The 20,457-nt window shown below is 38.1% G+C and overlaps 1 protein-coding gene across 1 annotated transcript; it reads right to left on the minus strand.

The window, feature by feature from the left end:
- Positions 1-1,716: 1,716 nt before the first annotated feature.
- pitx3 (paired-like homeodomain 3) lies at positions 1,717-20,407 on the minus strand. The gene is made up of 4 exons (XM_088304586.1): positions 20,185-20,407; positions 14,642-14,759; positions 8,911-9,116; positions 1,717-3,174 (listed from the first exon to the last, which is right to left on the minus strand). The coding sequence occupies exons 2-4, from the start codon at positions 14,748-14,750 to the stop codon at positions 2,614-2,616; spliced, it is 876 nt and encodes a 291-aa protein (XP_088160712.1). The 5' UTR covers positions 14,751-14,759; positions 20,185-20,407; the 3' UTR covers positions 1,717-2,613.
- Between the last annotated feature and the right edge of the window lie 50 nt (positions 20,408-20,457).

Consider the following 20,457-nt stretch of genomic DNA (forward strand, 5'->3'; position numbering starts at 1 on the left):
ATGACATCGAATTGCACATGTTGGCAATTTTAAGTAATTTTGGGGGGTGGCTTTCTGCTCTCATCTTATCAAAATCTGCTTATATTTGCCCCTTTACTTAACAGAATTCAATATTTTAATCTGACACCACTGCTTAAATAGCACAGTTTTGGCAGGGGAAAAAAACAACAGATTTTGTTTTAAATAACAAATATTTCTAGTTGGAATAAGAGGGCTATGTCCTCATCTCTAGTCGTCAGGAAGTCTTGAAGGAATTCTAGGTACTGAAAAAAAGTAAGGCCTGTGTATTACAAGCCTCACAGCTAAAACTAAATGTTATCCAGTGAGGCTTGTAATAGTCATTTTATGCCATAAAATAATCTACATTTTTGTCAGAGTCTCTAAAAGTATATGTTAAGTGTTTTTATTTTCACAATTATGTTTTTAAATATGATAGATAGATCGATAGAAAGGGTTAAATTCTCCTTTCTAGAAAAAGATCTGCCGTGTGAAGTTATAAACACGACATTGTTGAGTTTACATAGAAATGAGATTGAACTGGTTAAATGTCAGAGCAATAAAAAGCTGCAGGAGGTGATGGGGATTGATTTGCTGCTAACCCCTCATTTGTCGCTCTAAGGAAACACCTCACTTACTCCTGTTGAACCTTACACAGCCAGGGCTTCTGTGAATTCTTGCTTTGTTAGTGGATAGCCTGTGGTTCCCTCCTGGAGTGTAGGTCAGCCATATCAGAAAACCAGAATCAGGAACATGTATATCGCAACATGTCTCTTTTGCTCTCCAGCTAATGACTATCTGTCACCATTGCTGTGGATGTCAGACCAGGATTCCATCACATTTATGTGATATTGTCACTTCCAGGCAATGTTTATAATATGTACTAATATATTTCTATATCTAGAGATATAAATCTTATTACCAAACCAGAAGTTAATGAAGCACCCAACGAGATTGTTCGAGAGCATATTTGCCCGAGGGATCAGGATTGCCTAGGTACGATGTGATGTATGCACAGGTATTTCATTTATTGTAATCATTTATTTTTGGCTTTTGTGCCACAATTCAGAACAAAATAACCAGAATAAATAAAAAAAAAACAATGAAAACCGTGTTGCTACAACAGACTCACCTTTGCATTCAACCTTCTTCATTTCAATCCTGGCAAAGAGACATGACTGCATATCATGTTGCTTTACTGACGTTTTGTACTTTTGGGACACTTGAGAATTAAAAAAAAAAACATGAAAGTTAAAAAGTGTTTAAAAGTTAATAATGGTATTATAATATTATATTATATATTATATTATATTATAATATAGATCAAATTATTTAAATGTTCATTAATACCAATCATGTCATAGGAGGTTAACCAGAGTTAAGTATTTTATTACTAAAAGAAAACCACTTCCCCCCAAAATATTACACTTGACTAACTTTACTAAAGTAATCTTAAATCTGTACTTATACTCACCTTCGAGAACATATTCGTCCATACGTAGAAACTTGACAAAAATGACTAGAAAAGGGTCAACTGTAATTGCTTTTGATTTGGCAAATAGACATGAACAGGATTTAGATTGTTGTATTAAAGGTATGTAAATGGATAAAGCGTATAAATTAAATTATTGGACATAGCACCTGGCCCAGTGAGTAGAATTTGGGATTGCTCCAATATGCTTATGTGTTAACCTCCAATCCGGAAATTTCTCGTTGCAATTCCGCAAGAATATTGTCATGCAGCAATATATGAGTGAATTGTCATTTCTATTAAAAACGGTTCTTTTAATCTGTTCTTTAATGAGACAAAGCAGGCTACATCAGGGAAAAAAAAAACATTGTTTTTCTTCTAACAACTGCACTCTTACATATATTTTACTGTCACAGACTCCCGTTGTATAACACCACACAAATCAATATAAGCAATGGCTTTTTCATGTTAAAAGGTTGATGATATTCTATTTGTTGCATCAAACTGGATATTTTCGTAATCCAGTACTGCCCTCTTCTTGCTTGTCTAAATTGGCCTTTGACCTTTGACCTTCCCGAGGGGAACGGAATTCACAACAGAAGTATTAATTTCCCCAAAGGATGCCTCTTTGTACATAAACCCCGGAGCTTTGCATTTGAGGAACATGCTTTTCTCATTCTTTAAAGTACTATGTTTTCAGATCCTATTTTGTCACTTACAAAAATGAAAAGAGTCTGTTATATACATCGAAGATTTTTTCCAACATTAAAACCACAGCTTGTTTATCCTGCAATAGTAGCATTCTTGATCATGAGTCCAGTAGAAGCCTGCCTGTCTTATTTCCCCTTAGTTACTACGTTTACTCTAAACATGCAGTTTAGAAAATGACATTTTTGGGGGAGTTTTGTTTGTTTTTTTTTAGAAATGCTTGCAGTTGGTCAGTCGGCAAAGTCTCACAAACAAAGTGAATATTCCTTTGCGCCGGGGTGGTCCATCACGGGCATGATCATTTCTTGTATCAGTTTGCAGAAATTTCCTGCCCCATTGGCTTCAGTCTGTCAGTCTGCAACGCATCTGGCAGTTTTGAGATGGAACTGAAGCGATAGGAAGTGGGACAGCAGATGACCGAGAGCGGAGCTTGCGCTTCATACCGGCCGGTCGACAGCATACTGGCAGGGGCTCAGGTTGGAAACAGGATTCTGCACAGTGGGGTATGTGAAGTTGGTGTGTTGCTTGGCTTTAAGTCGCAGACTAGCCAGACTGGAGTTGCAGGTGTCTCTGTACATATATGGGCTGGCTGTGCTGGCATACGGGCAAGTGGCTGCTGCTGAGTTGAGTGCTGTGGGGCTGTTGAGATTGTTAAGATTTCCCAAGTTGTTGAGGCCTGTGCCAGGAACTCCAGCCACCGCTGAGGGCACCATGCTGGAGGCCATGTTCATAGAGGGGATGGAGCTTGGGGGAGAGAACATGGGTTGGGATGACAGAGGGCTTACATTCATCGAGTTAAAGAATGGGAAGCTCTTGGCTGAGAGCTGGCTGCTCGCTAAACTTTTGGTGGCCCAGTTGTTATACGAGTAACCCGTGTACATATCATCATAGGGTTGCATGAGTCCGTTAAACTGGGCACCAAAGCCATTCTTGCACAATTCGGCCTGTTGGTTCCTCTCTCGCTTTCTCCACTTGGCACGCCGGTTCTTGAACCATACCTGGAGAAGCCAAAATAAGAAAAATGTTTAGTGTCAGGTTTCTTAAGCCGAAATTACCCTTCAAGCTGCTAAAAAAGTACTTCACTGGGATAGCAATTTGTTCTGAGGTTTGGCGTCAAAAAATACAGTACGACAAAATGAAACAAAACAAAAAGCTTTTTAAAATTAAAGTACAGTAAAACACAATTAACTTGACTGACTAAGTTTAAGTATTATAGTTAATTTCACAATAAATGGATATTGTCTAAATGAAGTTTCTGGCAAGCATTTAAAATAAGGAAGTATAATGGCAGTAGCTCAGTTGAAGAAATGTTAGTCTTCTCTCAAACTTCCAAACTGCTCAGTAACACCGCCACTTTGATGTCCCTCTCATTTCCTGCAAGTGTGTATGAATTTGGATTCTTTGTGTGCATGGGCTTCATCAGTCGTAACGTCTCTAAGCTCTGTCGCTTTACTTTTTTTGTTTATGTAAAAGGACAGACTTGTGTGACAAGATGACAGGCAAAACTGTCCTCACCTCAGTCGACCAATCGATGGTTAACTAACTATTCATTGAAAATCCCTGAATGGATTTTAATTAGGGCTGTCAAAAATAAAGTGTTAACTCTGGAGATTAATCTAATTTTTGTTTGTCGGTTAAATATTTTAATGTTTAATTTACTTCAAAAGTAATTTGCATGCTTTGCAAATATTGTACCATATCAGCTGTACATCTTTAGTGCATCATCTCACAACAAAACAGTCACCACTGTGTCTTGCACGAAAGAACAATGCCTGCAACGATGACCCCGTTTGGATCATATTGAAGAATCAAAGAAAGCAATTAGAACAGTCTTTTGAATTAAATACACTTCATATTTTGTGATTTTGCATTAATTCCAAGAAATTATTCAAGTAAATGTCAGTTACAAGCTTCACAAAAATATTAGTTGTAAAATGTGATTGAAATTAATGGAATTTTTTGGTGATTAATAAGTTAAAAACTTGAATGACTTGACAGCACTAATTTTAAGATAAATATTTTTCACACACTGCTAAATTTAGAATTAAATTTTTAAAATGGAGCAAATTTTGAATGACAAATAAGAACAATACAATGTCTGAATGTCAAAGAAAATCTAATTTGCAAAACATGGTTTCCTTTTCTTCCAGCTTGCAATTGAAATTAAAATACAATTTTCCCTTGGGGGATTCAAAATAGTAATTTAAAAAAGAGCATTATTTAACATTTTCCCAAGATCCATTGAGGAAGTGAGATGATCCAATCAAGGAAAAACCTTTTATCAAATCGATCCTGAAGTCTGATGGAATCCCATAAAACTGGACAACAGCGTTTGGGACAAAGTTTATTTTGTTATTAAGGAGCACAAATTTCTGTGTGAATTAGCCACTAAATTGAATTGATCCTCCCTTTCCCAGGCCCCAATCATCTGTAACGTTTTCACTTGTCAAAGAATGTCAGGTAAAATAACGCATGATTGTAAAGCCCATACACTGGGATTCATGACACGTCTCAAATAGTTTCAGTATTAGAGTGGGAAAATGTCTCTTGCATTTACAGAGGCGTAACGATCATCAAGTGGGCTGAAGTGTATGATTAAACAGTCCGATTAGAAAAGGTTGCTTAAAACAGCTCACCATTTCAGGGTAAAGCCAGTTGTCATATTTGTCATTTTAATGGTCATATTTTTGGAGGACAGGAATTGGATTTACCGCTTAGTTGAAATTCAACCAAGTCGGAATACAGTTGAAAGGAAATCTAAAAGTTCAACTCAAACTAAAGTTAAAAGAAGAATCCCTTTATTTTTTTTTCTTTTATATACAACAGACCCTTCAAATTGTGACAATATGGAGTTGAGCCAAAATGTTAAAAAAATAAATAAAATGAAATGGAAAAACAAAATTGGAGGTTTAAATATGGATTCCTCATCCTGTTGATTATTTCACTGGGTGGAGACATGGTGGGTTTTGTTTTCATAATTTTCATAAAACATGCTCTGAATTAAAAAAGACAAAACGCAGGAAAAACAATAAAAGCATAATGACAACACTTTGTTTCTAGAACAAATGTATTCACTTAATTCACTTTGGGAAAAAAAATTTTCAGTGTTCTTCCATTGATGCTCAACATTTGAAGGCCTGCACCACCTCTCAGCTCCTTTTGCAATCCAGTTCTATGTATCATCCAACCATCTGTTATTATAGTAACAGAATATCGTTGGCCATCAATATGAACATAACGCTTATGACTTTTCCATCTCACTCAGTGACAGTGGGGGAAACCCCCGCAAGAGGACAGAAGCTACTCGGTCTTTGCATTGACTTCAAGGCTATCCTGTTTGAAGGTTTATGGAAAGGCCTAAATGTCAAGGTTATGTGGTTGCTTCTCTGCAGACATGTTTATCCTGCTCATCACGGGTAATTTATTGCAGGCGAATAATACATTATGAATAGCTACGAATGCTATACTCAAGAAAGTTCAAGCTAATCATAGTTTTGAACAGTAAAGGTCACTGGAAATTTGGTTTAGATGATGCCAGTGCAAACAAGGTATGGTCTTTTGGCAAAGTTTTCTTGATTATGTGGGAAAATTTGGAAGTATAATTTCATTTGTGCAATATACAAAGGGGTTGGAGGATCCCTCTCCAAATAATCAGAACTCCAGCTTCAATGGCAGCATTGTACGGAGCAGATAATGCATCATAGTGCGGTTTGCATAATGTAGTACATAACTTACCAGAGATCAGTTTTAGACAGCACAGTAATTGTGACACAGCCAAGTAATACACCTCATTCTATCTCAGTTGGTTCACGACGTAATTAATCAATATTTAACTTCACACACTTGACAGAACTCTTAACAAAGAGTTACTATATATAACTGTAAATGATGGCAACGAGGCTCTTGTCTTGTAACACGTTTTAATGGCGATACCACTCCAACAACTCCCCTCACTAGCCTGAACAATCTCGCGAGACCCCTGCGAGACAATTGTGACACTCAGTTACTGTAAAGGTGCAACACAATCGCAAATACAAATTTAGCACCATTACATGACAATAACGACTATAACTAACTCTAACAAGAAAGATCAGATCTATTCAAATTGTAAAATTATTTCATTCGGTCGGATTGGTGCTTTCTGTCCTCCTACATTCGCCTAAATCTAAACTGGCCGGAATTAGATTTGGGGCCCTTCAGTCACAAGCCACCTTCGTAGCGATTCGGCAACAGCTGCCCCAACCCCATCAAGAGAGAGAGGGCTTCTCAGGGTACGCATGTAAGGATGACCAATGTGCGTAGATGAATCAAAATAGTCACGTTGATACACGTAGCAAACCTGTAAAAACAGCTCAAATTATTTTTGGTTGTTTTTATAAACTAGCAACATAAAATTAAATTGAATTAAATGTTTTTTTTTTCCATCGCTCAATAACAACGGTTTATACACATCTCTTTATTTAACCATATATTGATAAATTATGCTTGCTGGTGAAATATTGAGAGGCAAATTTGAATTCTGTCATTCTTCCTGAAAGAACAACTACTGTGCGCATTATATAACCATGCATCTCACCAATATAGTTTTGATCTAAAAGTAGGCAAAATTCAAAAATTGACTGTCATTGACAATTGTAGTAAATGTCCTTCCTTTTAATTAATTGTTACGTGACTATTATGTGTTTTTTTTTCCATGAGTGACTCATCTTCTGTACATGCATTGTTTAACTCTGTTTTTTACCTTGCCACTCAATTGTGGTTAAATTTCTACCACTTTCTATATTTAAACATCACCCTATTTTTGTCTTGCTGTAAATATTCTTGTATAATGACTGCGTACACACAATAACAATGGAGTTTTAAATGTAGAGTTTTTATTGAACTTATCATCCATCCGCTTCTCCTCACAGCAGTCGCGGGCGTGGTGGAGCCTATCCCAGCTGCCTTCGGGCAGTAGGCGGGGCACACCTTGAACTGGTTTCGAGCCAATCAAAGGGCACACAAAGACGAACAACCATCCGCACGCGCAATCACACCTACCGACAATTTAAAGTGTGAAATGTATGTTTTTGGAATGTGGGAGGAAACCGAAGTAACCATGGAAAACCCACGCAGGCAAGGAGAAAACATGCAAACCCCACAGAGTTGGGCCGGAGCCGCAATCAAATCCTGCACCTCTGAAACATGCCAACTAGTCGCCCAACGTGCTGCCCTTGAACTTTAAATACAGTGGAAATAAAAACTCTACACACCCCTGTTCAAATGCAAAGATTTTGTTATACAAAAAAAGGAAATGTCTTCCACAGTTAAAACCTGTGCAACTCATTCCCCCCCAAAAACGGGAAATGTTTTAGAGTTAAAAAAAATAATAATAAACAATTGCAATAATAATGTATACACAACCTATAACCTAAATTGTATCTCGTTGTACACTGAGTACAATGACAATAAAGGGCATTCTGATTCAGAAGATATATTTGCATCAAAACCATTAGTACAGTGTTATAGCGAAGAAAAACTGATTAGAAAATGGTGGCTCTCTTCGTGATCCTTGCCATCCAGGTATATATATTGTAGTATGTATCTCGGGGGAAAGTACAGTGCAATGAACTCCTAAAATGTTTTGTATAAAATTGAAATATCATTTGTTAGAGGAGCCTTTTGCCAAGGTTGAACTGTACAAAAAAAGCTGCATTTTTGTATGATATTGAATCAAGTGGTTAAAAAGAAGTTGAATTCTTGTCTCAGCCAAACTACCACATTGATTCAGATCCACAAATGTGTTTTTTTTTCAATGCCTTGTAGAGCTCGCACCCAAAATCCCCATTCACTATTCGAGTTGACATTCACGAACGAGTACATAGCAACACTAATAGTTTACTCGACGCAATGGGTTGCATTTGGTAATAACACATAGTCCAGCAAATGAAAGAAATATGATCAAATTTGTGCATGGTAAATAGAGAGCAATTAAATAGCACTTTATCTACACCATATATTGTCCAAAACACTTTACAAACCCTCATATTCAGTCTTTTGAAAATTTAACCGGAGTGTAAAAGGGTGCATTGACTCCACCGTGTCAATATCTTCATAGTGTAAAATAGCTTCATTTAGTCACCAGTAACAGACCATTAGTTTGTTGCTTTGATGTCTTGAGAGGCCAACAACAAAGTAACGGCCAAGGTGTTGATACACTGCCTATCTGAGCTTTATTGACTAACCACTTAAAGGTTTTATTTAATACTCTATTGCCAGCTATATTTTCACAAACATGAACAAACACTTCAGTGTGTCCCGCTAGAGGAGTGTACACAACGCAAGTGCACTGCCCACATACAAACGTCGCACATATCGAGATATGGCAATTTAAACCTTCCTCTGAGAGAATACACGTGACAATATGCTATGAATGGATCTGACACGAACCCAAAAATTCTGATTCTGCTTCTTTTTTTTTTGTCTATGGCCAGTGTGCATCTCAATTCCAGTCATTGCAGAATTGTGCACGCAGTACCTGCTATTACACTTTTTTCCAGTTTAATTAAAATTTATATTGTTGCTTTGATTTTAAGTGTCAGAAATATTAAGAATTCTGTTTACGTTTTTTTTAAATAGTTTTTTACTGTAAGCGCCTGTAAGTGTTGGTCATTTTTTCCATTTTAATAAAAGGAAACACATACTGGCTGTCAAAAAAATCTGTCACGTCCCGATAAATCAAGGTGCATACCTACCCTGACCCGTGCCTCTGTGAGATTGGTCCACACCGCAATCTCTTCTCTGGTGCTCATATCAGGGTAGCGGTTTCTCTGAAAGGTGGCCTCTAGCTCCTGCAGCTGCTGGCTAGTGAAGTGAGTTCTCTGCCTCCGCTGCTTCTTTTTCAGTGAGCCATCGTCTGTACTGGATTCATCCAGCTGGTTCTGGTGGGACTTCTCTGTGTCTGCAGTCACATATGAGAGAGTGCGCCCATTAATGGAATACTCATTATTGCATTAGCAGAATGACTAAACATAAAGATTTTAGAGCGCAGGTCTACTTACTACCTTCTACTAACAGTATGCCGAGAACTCTCAGAGGTTAAATGGGTCAGTATAGTGCAATTAAATTTTTTTTTTGCCTCAAACTGGCATCCTATATGGAGTTTGCATGTTCTCCCCGTGGCTGCGCGGGTTTTCTCCGGGTGCTCCGGTTATCTTCCTCATTCCAAAAACATGCTTGGCAGGTTGATTGGATACTCTAAATTGCCCCTAGGTATGAGTGTGAGCGCGGATGGTTGTTTGTCGATGTGTGCCCTGTGATTGGATGGCAACCAGTTCAGGGTGTACCCCGCCTACTGCCCGAAAACAGCTGGGATAGGCTCCAGCACCCCCGCGACCCAAGTGAGGATGAGCAGCTTGGATAATGGATGGATGGATGTTTCATATCATTTCAGAAGTCTTACTTTCTACCCTTGTGTCTCTTCGCTATGGTGAATGCCTCCACCTGTGTCCCATTCCCCTGCATATAAATAAATAGTCTGGCTACCCCTCTCTTTTGTTAAATTGTCTTGTATCCTTCCAACTCCAAAATGCCCTTTGTGGAGTAAGCTTTATTCGTCTTTGATACTAAGAGACCATATTTTTTTTTCTTGAACTTCTCAAGTTCATTTCTACCTCCAATTTTTGCTGTGCTACTTTTGTCCCTAATTTTTATCAAATTTGCTGGGATAAATTATAGATACTTTTTTTCAGCTTTATTATGATTTTTTGAGGGGGTTCTGAAGGATCCCTGCTGAATACTCACTAAATCCATCGTAATTTTGTTTTAAATCTGTGAATCATATATTTCTGTCCTTTTTGCATCCTTCATCATCTTACAAATGAGACATTCTTGGTTTTACTCTTAGCATTGTTATTGTTATCGCCTCGCATTGTGGACTGAGTCTGCATGTTTTTGCCAAGTTTGCATGATGTTACTTCCTCCAACACCCCTAAAAAATGCAGGTGGATTAATTGAACAGTCCATATTATCGATAAGTGTGAATGGCTATTTGCCCTGACTAGAGTGGGATAGACATTAGCAAAGTCGGGAAGCTAATGAGGACAAGTGGTGTCGAAAAGATCCATCCATTATTATTCAAGCAGATTATCCTTACGAGGGTCCCGGGCGTGCTGGCGCCCATCCCAGCTATCTCTGGGTGGTAGGCGGGGTACACCCTGAATTGGGTGCCAGCCAATCGCAGGACACACATAAACAAACAACATTTCACTGTCACAATCACACCTAGGGACCGTTTAGAGCAGGGGTCTTCAATCTTGTGCCTAGAGGTCCGCTGTCCTGCATGATTTCCTTCCCTCCCCGCTGCAAAACGCCTGATTCAAATGATCAAGATTGTTTTCCAGCATCTGCAGACCTGGCTGATGAGTTTTTTTGTCCAAATAATTCTTTTGTAATATCATTGTAATCCAGTTAATTGATCATTTTGATCATTGTAATCATGATATGAAATGTTTTAAGTCGGAATATTGGGCCTCATGAAGCTTTGTGGCACATTGGGTAAACTGTTTTGCGCAATAGGACCCTTGCTGCATCGTACATCATTGCATTGCAGGCAACATATATAGAATATTGTTAGCCAATTTTAATCTAAATTTAAAATATCTTTGAACGATACAGTCAAATAATCTGAATTTGTCAATTTTTCACGTGGCTGGTGTGCCTAAAAACAGTGGAGCTAGTCAAAAAAGACAGATATTTTAATAAACCCTAAATTAATTGAATATATCAACTACTTATCTAAACATTTTCTATATGCAAATATTTAAGTTTGGCAAAACATATGATGGCTCATAATATAGCTCAAAATTAATTAATCCAGTGCATAGAGGCGATGGAGGTTTGACGTTCAAAAATGACCCAAACAAAAAAAAAAAAACAACTAATAAAATAAATACCTGCCATACATATGCAGTGTGTTGACCATTGAGCTAAATGTGCCGCACCCCAAATGAAACAACTTCCATCCTATAGGCGCAGAAAGTGAAACTAACAGAGAACATTTGCCAATATGAGATCAAATTGGTCCCACAAGGTGGAATCTTTTTTCTTTCAAGATCCCTATGATGACACTCATTTGATGGGACATGTACGATCAGGGTGGACGGCAGTAACAAGGTGCCCATTTCACGGATGTGTGATCTCCTTATAACCAATTTTACATCAATTGCCCATGGAGGTCTGCTTGCAGTTACTTACAAACTCACTTTGTCTCATCGGTCTCTCCATACACCATGACAAGAGGAGCCGCAACACAAGCCAGCCCACAGGAGTGAAAAAGACCCTTTTGCACCACACATTGCGCCCACTTGCAAATGTACAAAAAACTTGTTCTAGCCTGCCCCTGCGCCTTGTGGCAGTTTTGCACTGGGCACAAAAATGGAACATGGCTCTATTGTAAAGCATCACTAACTCTTGATCACTTCAGCACTGACAGGCATGTAAAAATATCTCAAATTCGTATTGGACTATTGCACGGCAATCACTGATTAGATTATGTTCAGAGATATGCTGAAATACGGAGCGGTTGTATCTATCGCCCAGCACAATGTGTGGAGGGGACCACACATCCATGTTGTGTCTGCCAGTACTCTACCAGATTTGGCTGCCGCTGCTATGAGGACCTCACAGAAGTGAAATTAGTTGGCCAGCTAATCCTGTGGATCAGGCTTTTGTGACTGGGGCAGGTTGGGCTCTGTTTGGTGAGGGTTTAACTCTCTGGGAGCGGTTCGAAATCATCAGCAGGGTTTAAAAAGAGACTCCACAGGGCCACCAGCAAAAACCAATAAAAGCCAAGCAGAGGCTGTTATCTGGCAGTAAACTGACACTGGCTAAGCTGTCACTTAAGGCCAAAGTCTAAAACACAATACAGAGGAAAGGGCAGCCCTTTTTAGAGCAACGCGCTTCCCAACAATGAGAGCAATCTGACTGATAATGTGCTGACAAACCAGACTTTTTCCAGGTCAGCTTCACGGAGCAGCTTATTATGCAAGGCTTTTAAACAAATAACCTCGCTCATGTAATCTTCTGGATGAAAATGTTCATTGACAATATGCATGAAGGGAGGAATTTTTTTAACAGTCATTTGACACATATTCATCATTCTAAAAAGCAAATTACAGCCTTGGGTGTCTGCCCTGCGGGGAATAGTAACCCAACTCTTTTTGATAAACTGCTGAGAATGTATTTCTAAGGGTTTATTAGAATAACATTAATTCAAATTACAGTTGGTGTAATTACATTAGAGCAGCAGATAATGAGTCCAACGTTTAAACATTCATTTTTAATTTTTCTTTCTGATGACAAAAAAAATTACTTTAATAATAATAATTAATTTTCAGATTTCGTATTTAATACATTTGTCTGGTATATGGTATAGGCAATTATATAATGTACTAGCAGTTTGTGGTTAGGAAAATGTCTATAATTATTTTAAAATTTTTTTGTGTGCAATATGCAAATGAATAGATGAATACCATTTATGCTCCTCAACGAGGTATCCCTAAAGGGATTTTTGTGTCATTCTGCCACATCCTTGCAAAGAATATATGCCGAAAAAGATGTGCTCCCATCCATTTTCTTTGGGGCTTGTATCCTTTGTGTGACTTCTGTAAACGCTAAAAGCAATAGTTGGAGCCCCAGTAATGTCAAAGTAATGTCAAATGTGTACCAGTGCAGCTCAGCCCAGAATAGTTTGCCTTTGACACTTCGTTAGGGTGTCAAACCATGCATATAGCCTCCGGTCAGCAATCAGATAATGTTAGGCTCCCTAACTCATGAATGTGTCTTTACTAAATGCATTTCGACAGTTTTGGCAGTTTTGGCTGCGCGTGACGCATGCCTGGATATACCGACGTTATTCGTCTATTATTACGCAGAACCGTTGACAAAATTTTTGCGATTTGACATGCTCATCTCATCTTCCTATGTGAGGCTCTATAGAATTATCAAAGACGCAGAATCAAGGACAAGAATGATTCGTTTCCTCCTGTGAGAGGCGTGCGCGAAAGCAATTTTATTTTGTATTCTCAATGGTTGTAAACTGGGCGAAATGGACTTACTGACATATTATCTGATTTGTCATGAAAGTCATTATTTTCCTTAAAAATAATATTAAAACTGGCTCAAACGGAACAGCGCCAGTGTGCATGGCGACTCCGCTGCATACTCAGAGTAGCTGGAAATAGCTTGTGCTTTATTACGCATCACCTGAGCACGAAAGAGACCACAAACAACTGACAGAGTGTCCAATTATTGAGGATTAGGGGATATGATCTTGGCTCACGCTGTCCGGCGCATTTAATTCCTTTCTATGCATTTACAAGCAAGATAAATAGCACGTATTTATTGTATTGATAGCATATGTAAGGTTTCTACCTACATATGTCACCTAATACTACATTTATCATGGACTCTCATTGCACTACGTACGCAGCGATGTATTGGAATCTTCACTGGATACGTTATTTGACAATAATAATAATAATAATAATAATAATAATCGTAATAATAATAATAATAATAGCCGTGCCCTTGTGATGATAAGCGGCTCAGAGAATAAGAATAAGAATAAGAATAAGAATAAGAATAAGAATAAGAATAAGAATAAGAATAAGAATAAGAATAAGAATAAGAATAAGAATAAGAATAAGAATAAGAATAAGAATAAGAATAAGGATAAGAATAACGAAATCAAACCAGAGTATGACGTCAATGTCTGTACAGGCCCACTGCATCGCCTGAATAATTCAATGATCTACAATTAATTCCAAACGGACGTGTGAAGACAGAATTGATTTGGGAATACGTAAGATTAGTCCAAATGTGCACGTGGCATTTTATAACACAATGGACCATAATTGGTCGGCATTTTGAACAAATGTATCCCAGCCATTCAATGAAGGCGGTGTAGTGTTTATTTATTTATTTATTTATTTTTAATATCGAATTATTTCTCAATTAATAATGATGAACAAAATATAACGGTGGTTGTCGTGTTCTAGATGGGCATCCATCCATTTTCCATACCGCGCTTGTTATCGGTTCCCGGATAATTGGTGCATATATTCCAGATGGCGTGGCGCACAGCCAGCATATAAAACACATTTTTTAAAGAAATTAAATGAGTGCTACATGTAATCTTATTTCTGAATTTGTGCTGTAATCAAGTTTGGATTCGTATGTATTTATATACATATTGTCATTATAATTATTGATGCAAATAATAGCGCTGTTTTTTTTTATATAAACTGTAATTTGTAATTAATATTGTTATTATTTTTTGAAGAGTAGTCTATATTAGAGTAACTGTTTATTCTTTCCTCTTTTCTTTTTTTTCTTCTTTATTTCTTGATGTATTTTATTTGTTTATTTATGCTTGTTAGTGTCTTAATGGTCACAGATTAAATTGAACAATGCTGAGGCACTTACCGCTGCTCTCCTGGCCTTTACATCCTTGGTCGTGCTGCGGAGTTCCAGAGTCGGAGAGCGACAGCGCCGGGCTGCGGGCATCACTATCCGTCAAGAGGTTAAAATCCATAACCAGGCTCTGCACACGAACACACAAAACACACGTCAATAATTGGTTTAATCATCTATTCAAAATTGCCAAGGTTCTGTCACATTTAATATTTTCATGCATCCTGAAAACGAATTGATTATCAACGGTTTTGTAGTTAAACGCGTGAAAATACTTTATTTTATTTTTTTGCAGTAAAACGGACTACAACGTGTTAAAGACATACATGGTGGAATGCTGAAAATTGCAATTCATTCTTCTTCTTAATAATAATAATAATAATAATAATAATAATAATAATATGTTGTTGTTTTTGGTGGAGGTGGTCACTTCACCATTATACTGCAGGCATAGTTTTTCAATCTATTTACGTTTACACTTCTATAATATTTCCACTGCCACGATGTGGTGACGTCATGAACAGACCGAGACCTGCCATTAAGTGACTCTTGTGGGCTACACGGGGAAAGGAATAGTTGCATTTTGAGGCCAAGTCGCAAGTTGGTGAGACGTCTTCTTTCACAGAGCCCCGGAAAGAGCAAAAGGTTTATCTTATATATTGCAGAGCAGTTAACACCTTGAATACATTGGCTTTGGGGGTGGTAAAGGGTGCATCGAAAATATGTTAGGATTTGAGGTGTAATGTGTGCAAAGTCTTAAATGGTGATTACCACTTTTTTTCAAAGACGATAAATCAGTATATAATAAAAAACAGTGATAGTAAAATGGGTGGAGGGTGGGCTTTCACTTAGATTCAACTTTGTGTCACAAAGTACCCTATTTTCCATGGTTTTTTTTTCAAGACATGATCAAGGAAGTCATTCATGTTGTCAAATCTTTTAAAAGGTGATAATCCATTCTTTATCCATCTATGCATATTTTGAGATTGCGTTTAAATCTCTATTAGATATTTGGATACGATATGGGCAGTCTCTGTGTGGCAGTTGTGTTGTGGTTACAGCTTTTATACTTAGAAGTAGTAAATTTAGATTTTCAGGAAAGCTGTACTGTATTTGTGTCCACCTCCAACCATCCTTCCCCACTGCTGCAGAGAAGGCGCTAGACCACAGTGATTCCAGTCCATGCTGTTAGCCACGTGTATGTCCGTCATCGTCACATAGCTCTGATGGTGTGCAGAGGTGGGGGTAATAAAGTTCATTGCGCTCTGAACTTGTATACACATGTGTACACCTTATTTTTAGCTTTGACCCAAGGAAAACTGATTATTGTATGAATGAGTGCTATAAGTCAAATCCAATATTGTTGCCTTCTGATTAAATGCAAAAGTTATTGGTCATTTTGCCCATAAACATCACACAGGGAAATGGAAGTAAATATCAACCCATTTGAAGGTACAAAAGCTTCCACTCTTCTGGGAAGATTTTCTTTAAGATTTTATGAGACCTACATCAAATATTTGAAGATATTGATGTCGGGTTTTTCCTCTCAAAACGCATCCACTTTCCGTTGCGCACTGAGGCACAGTCATGTTGGAACATAAAACTGTCGCAACAATTTGAAGTTTCAAAAAAATCAAAGGGTCTAGTTCACTGATATCTAATTACCGTAGAGGTTATTGTTACCCTCCAAATGTGTCTGCGACAGCCAATTGACAAAACAGGCAATCTTTGGCGACCCCAACTTTCATTCAACATCAGCTGGGATAGGATCGAGCCTTCGGGATCAGTGCTATCAATAACACACGGTTGAATATATGCACACCGCCCTTCGAACACCATTCCGCAGTATGTATACTTTACATTATAAACAGATAGTCCTATATTTAGTCGTCAGTGCGGGGCCAGTTGTGGGACCCGTCGTAAATGAGATGTGTCATCTCTACTCCATTAATCAGAGCATTTTCAACAGTGCCCCTCTTTCTCATGAAAGAGGTATCATATTTTGGACAAAGTTCAACATTTCACCAAGTTATTGCTTTGGACAAAGAAAATGGGATGCTTTTTTTCTAAACAAAAGAGACATTCTTTGGATGGGCTTCAGAACAACTAGCTACAAATGAGCCGTTTTACCATTGACATGTGATGTCAAGTTAATTTTGTAATGACGATGCAACTGTACATTCTTGTCAAAAGCGCATTAATCTTGCGTTGGAGGCACATCAATAAAATCACATCTTTTTATCTCAGAGTAGAACATCTGCGTCCTTGTTGATGCATATATGAGGAGGTACTAAACCATATGGCTTGTTTAAAAAAATAGGGAGTGTCCTTTTGCAGCATAACATATCCGGCTCTGTAATCTTAAATCTGTAAACCAGATTTACCGACATAAATCATATTTCCCAAGCTTTCAGACTCAATTTAAGTTCAAGGTGTATTTACCAAGGCGAAAAAATATTAACAGATATTATCGCTTATTAACCCTGCGTCTAAATTATATGGGGGAGATCAATGACAGATTGCCACTTAAGTCTTATATGAAAACAGGGAATGGAGAAAAACTACATATTGACACTTGAATACAAAAGTGATGAATGATATATTTAGAGCGACCATATTTTCTTGTAGCCACTTTGCATACGCATGCTGATGAAGAGTTTGATAAGACCGAATACTGTACCATATGTGTGATATCTGAGACATGTGCCTCAACACTGCAAACATTTAGTGGAGATTTTGGTGCGAGAGAATTGCATCTGTTTTCAATTGAGCATCCGTGAGAATTATCATCGCCTTTCACAAAAGAGTTGAAGACTCAGAAAATTGCTTTTCAAAGCCGTGGGCTATAAGTCCTTTCTTGGGAAAGAACATTTGAGGCTGAAGAAGGTCATAAACTCCTAGTCGAGAGATTAGCTTTGTAAGCACACTGTGTCGGTGCGGTTGCTTTGAATTAATGGACCTCTGATACAGAATTTTGGGTTAAAGTTGATTTTGGGGTCAGAAAGCTACATTTTGCCTTAATTGTTCACATGCATGGAAATAATAGTGTCGGAGTGACACTAATCATGTTATTTCAAACATACAATTCTAATATAGCAAAATAGTGTAATAAACAGGATAACAACAAAGATACAGAGCTGTGTCGCTTGCAAAACCAAACATGTCAACAGATTCCCATCCCGAATCAAATAAGTGTCAAAATACAAATACTCATAATTTTAATTAAGTTGTTTAAATTGTAAAATAGAGTCATCAATTGAGCTTCCTTCCTTTCTTTTTTGCTGTGGGTTGGGGGGGTATCCCGGAATACTATTGTAAGACAACCCAGCGGGTTGATATATATCTGACATTGATGGATGGCCAGACGGAGTGGTGTCAATGTGGTGCTGAGAGGCCTACTGGCTTGGCAGTGAGGGGCTGTGGGTGCTGCAAGCCAGTCATTTTGTCCAGAACAAGGTGTCAGCACCCTGACGCCACCTCCCTCCCCATGCCTGCCTGCCCTTCCCAGCCTACACACATCAGGGGTGCCACTTGCCAATATTTTCAAAATCAAGATCCTTCTACACCCCTCCTGCTAATGACCAACAAGCTGCCACATAGGCTAACAAGGCGTGTGATGGCAGAATGAACTCAAATGTGCACTTCACTTGGGAGGTTAATGATAGTGCAACGTCCACGGAAAAAATTAAAACAGATTTGCAAGTATGTGAGTCTCTTTTTTCCTGATGCTAGGGTCATGTTTGTCTGGATGAATATTCGATTTGCAAAGGCTGTGCTGATTATCATAAGCAGTATGCCGGTAACACCGATCTCATTAAAAAATATATAAGAGGATGATGATAATAATAAAAAAAGATAATAAAGGATGTAAAAATCCTCTCATTTTTCGGGAGCTTGCCGGATCCATCTGGCGGTCCGTTGTGCAGACTGTTCGCATTTGCACGGACAGCGGCTATCAGCGCGGGAATTATTCATAAACGCGTCGAGAATTAATTCTAGGGATTAAGAGTTGATTAAGATGTGTGTCACTTTGCTGTCTGAGAACTTATTAAGGGCCTCCTTGAAGAGGCGGCAGATGGAATTTCGGTCCGATGTTTGTAGATGTTAATTCGTGCCCTCCTATAACAGTCATTTGCATGTGATTGAGGGAGGAGGCCGAGACCTGCACAATCAAACAGCGTCCAAATAACTGCCTGCATGTGCACGTCCGTACTAGTGGTTTACGATGCGATTTATTGTAGTTTGTCACAGACAGAAATGTTTCACTTGTGTACATCCCCTTGAAGAACGCCGGCAACATCATTAGAGTAATTTATTGTATTGTATTCTAAACATTTCAGCGCATCTCTGTGATCTTGTCCGCTTAAACGGCGACGCCAAATTCCGACACAGTACCACAGGTTTTGAATTGTAAATTAATACTTGTTTTAGCCAATTTGTATTGATGAAATAAAATTAACTCGCAAAAAAAGTTAATCAAAATAAACAAATCTTCACATTTTTATACGGACACGTGAAGTTCTAAAACACGTTTAAATACGCAAATAAAAATAATTAATTAGGCTTACTATTTATTAAATTAATACTTATACTAAATGATTGATGTATTTTCCATATGTATTGCTTTCACTTCAACAAGCCGTGGTTTTCCACCACAAACCAAAAAACAACATAGCAATTCCGTCAAACATTTAACTAAATTAAATGAACATTGCCGTGTGTGATTGCCGGGAAGCGCGCGCAATAATGGAAGCTGGATTTTATTTTTTGTTTTGTTGTATTTCTGTTTTTAGAGATTATAATTGTTAAATTGAAAATTTAAATGAAACTAAAATCAATAGATGATCATGTATCAGACAGTAGGAAGAATCAATACATGAATGAATGAAAACATAATTTCCATAACGTTAAGGGTTTATTTATAACAGAGAAAATATAATTTCACACATAGCCTAAACATATTGTCTCCGTTTTAATGTAACGCTCGAAATAGAGATAAGGTAAAGACGTATTAAAAAAAATATTGACACAACGAAATAGTTCTTGTAAATTGATAGTGAACTTCTACTTGTTTATTACTTGCGCGGCTGTGTGTGTGTTGGGGGGCGGGTCGGTTGGGGGGTTACAGCAACGTCTCTTGTGGCCCTGCAACCACCTGCCACCTATCAATTTTGGACCTCGAAATATTTTTCACATACTTATCTTCTTCTACGAAGTCAGTCTTATTTACTGTGGAGTATTACAATTATTTCACTTCATTTGCGCTATAAATTGCCAGCAGTCCATTTCCAAATGCAGGAACAACTCTTTATCAAGTTTGGTGTTGTATCTAGAGTAATAATCTGCGGAAAATTAAAACAAAAAAACAATAAATATTCTGTGGCATTTTTGTAGGCTTTAAGAAGTTTAATTAAACACGGATATTCTGTTTAGTAGGCTAAATGGCTTAAAAACGGGTCGTAATTTTCATGTCTGCTTTTAGGAAAACGTGAAAAAGGTGTATGAAAAGAAATCGCTCTCAACGGGCAGGGAAAAGTGCGGCTGCGAGCACTTACATCCAATCCCGCTCTGGTTAAATTAATCCGTAGAGAAGACAAAGATCTTTGCTGCGGGTGGCTGGCTGTCCTGGCTTCAGGTGTGACGGTGACATGGACATAAAGTTCATCGGTTGGTCAAAAAGTCACAAAATCATGCGGAGAGTCAGTCAGTGAGTCGCTTTCGTCGCAGTTTGTCTCCCCTCTGTGCTGTCATGTAGACTGGAAGAAGAGTGCGGTTGGATCGCCACACACAATGTAGGGGTGGCGAGAGAGGGTGGGGGCTGCTTTCAT

The sequence above is a fragment of the Idiotropiscis lumnitzeri genome, chromosome 9, assembly GCF_059441095.1.
Source record: "Idiotropiscis lumnitzeri isolate Australia: NSW breed Sydney's pygmy pipehorse chromosome 9, RoL_Ilum_1.0, whole genome shotgun sequence".
NCBI classification, from domain to species: Eukaryota; Metazoa; Chordata; class Actinopteri; order Syngnathiformes; family Syngnathidae; genus Idiotropiscis; species Idiotropiscis lumnitzeri.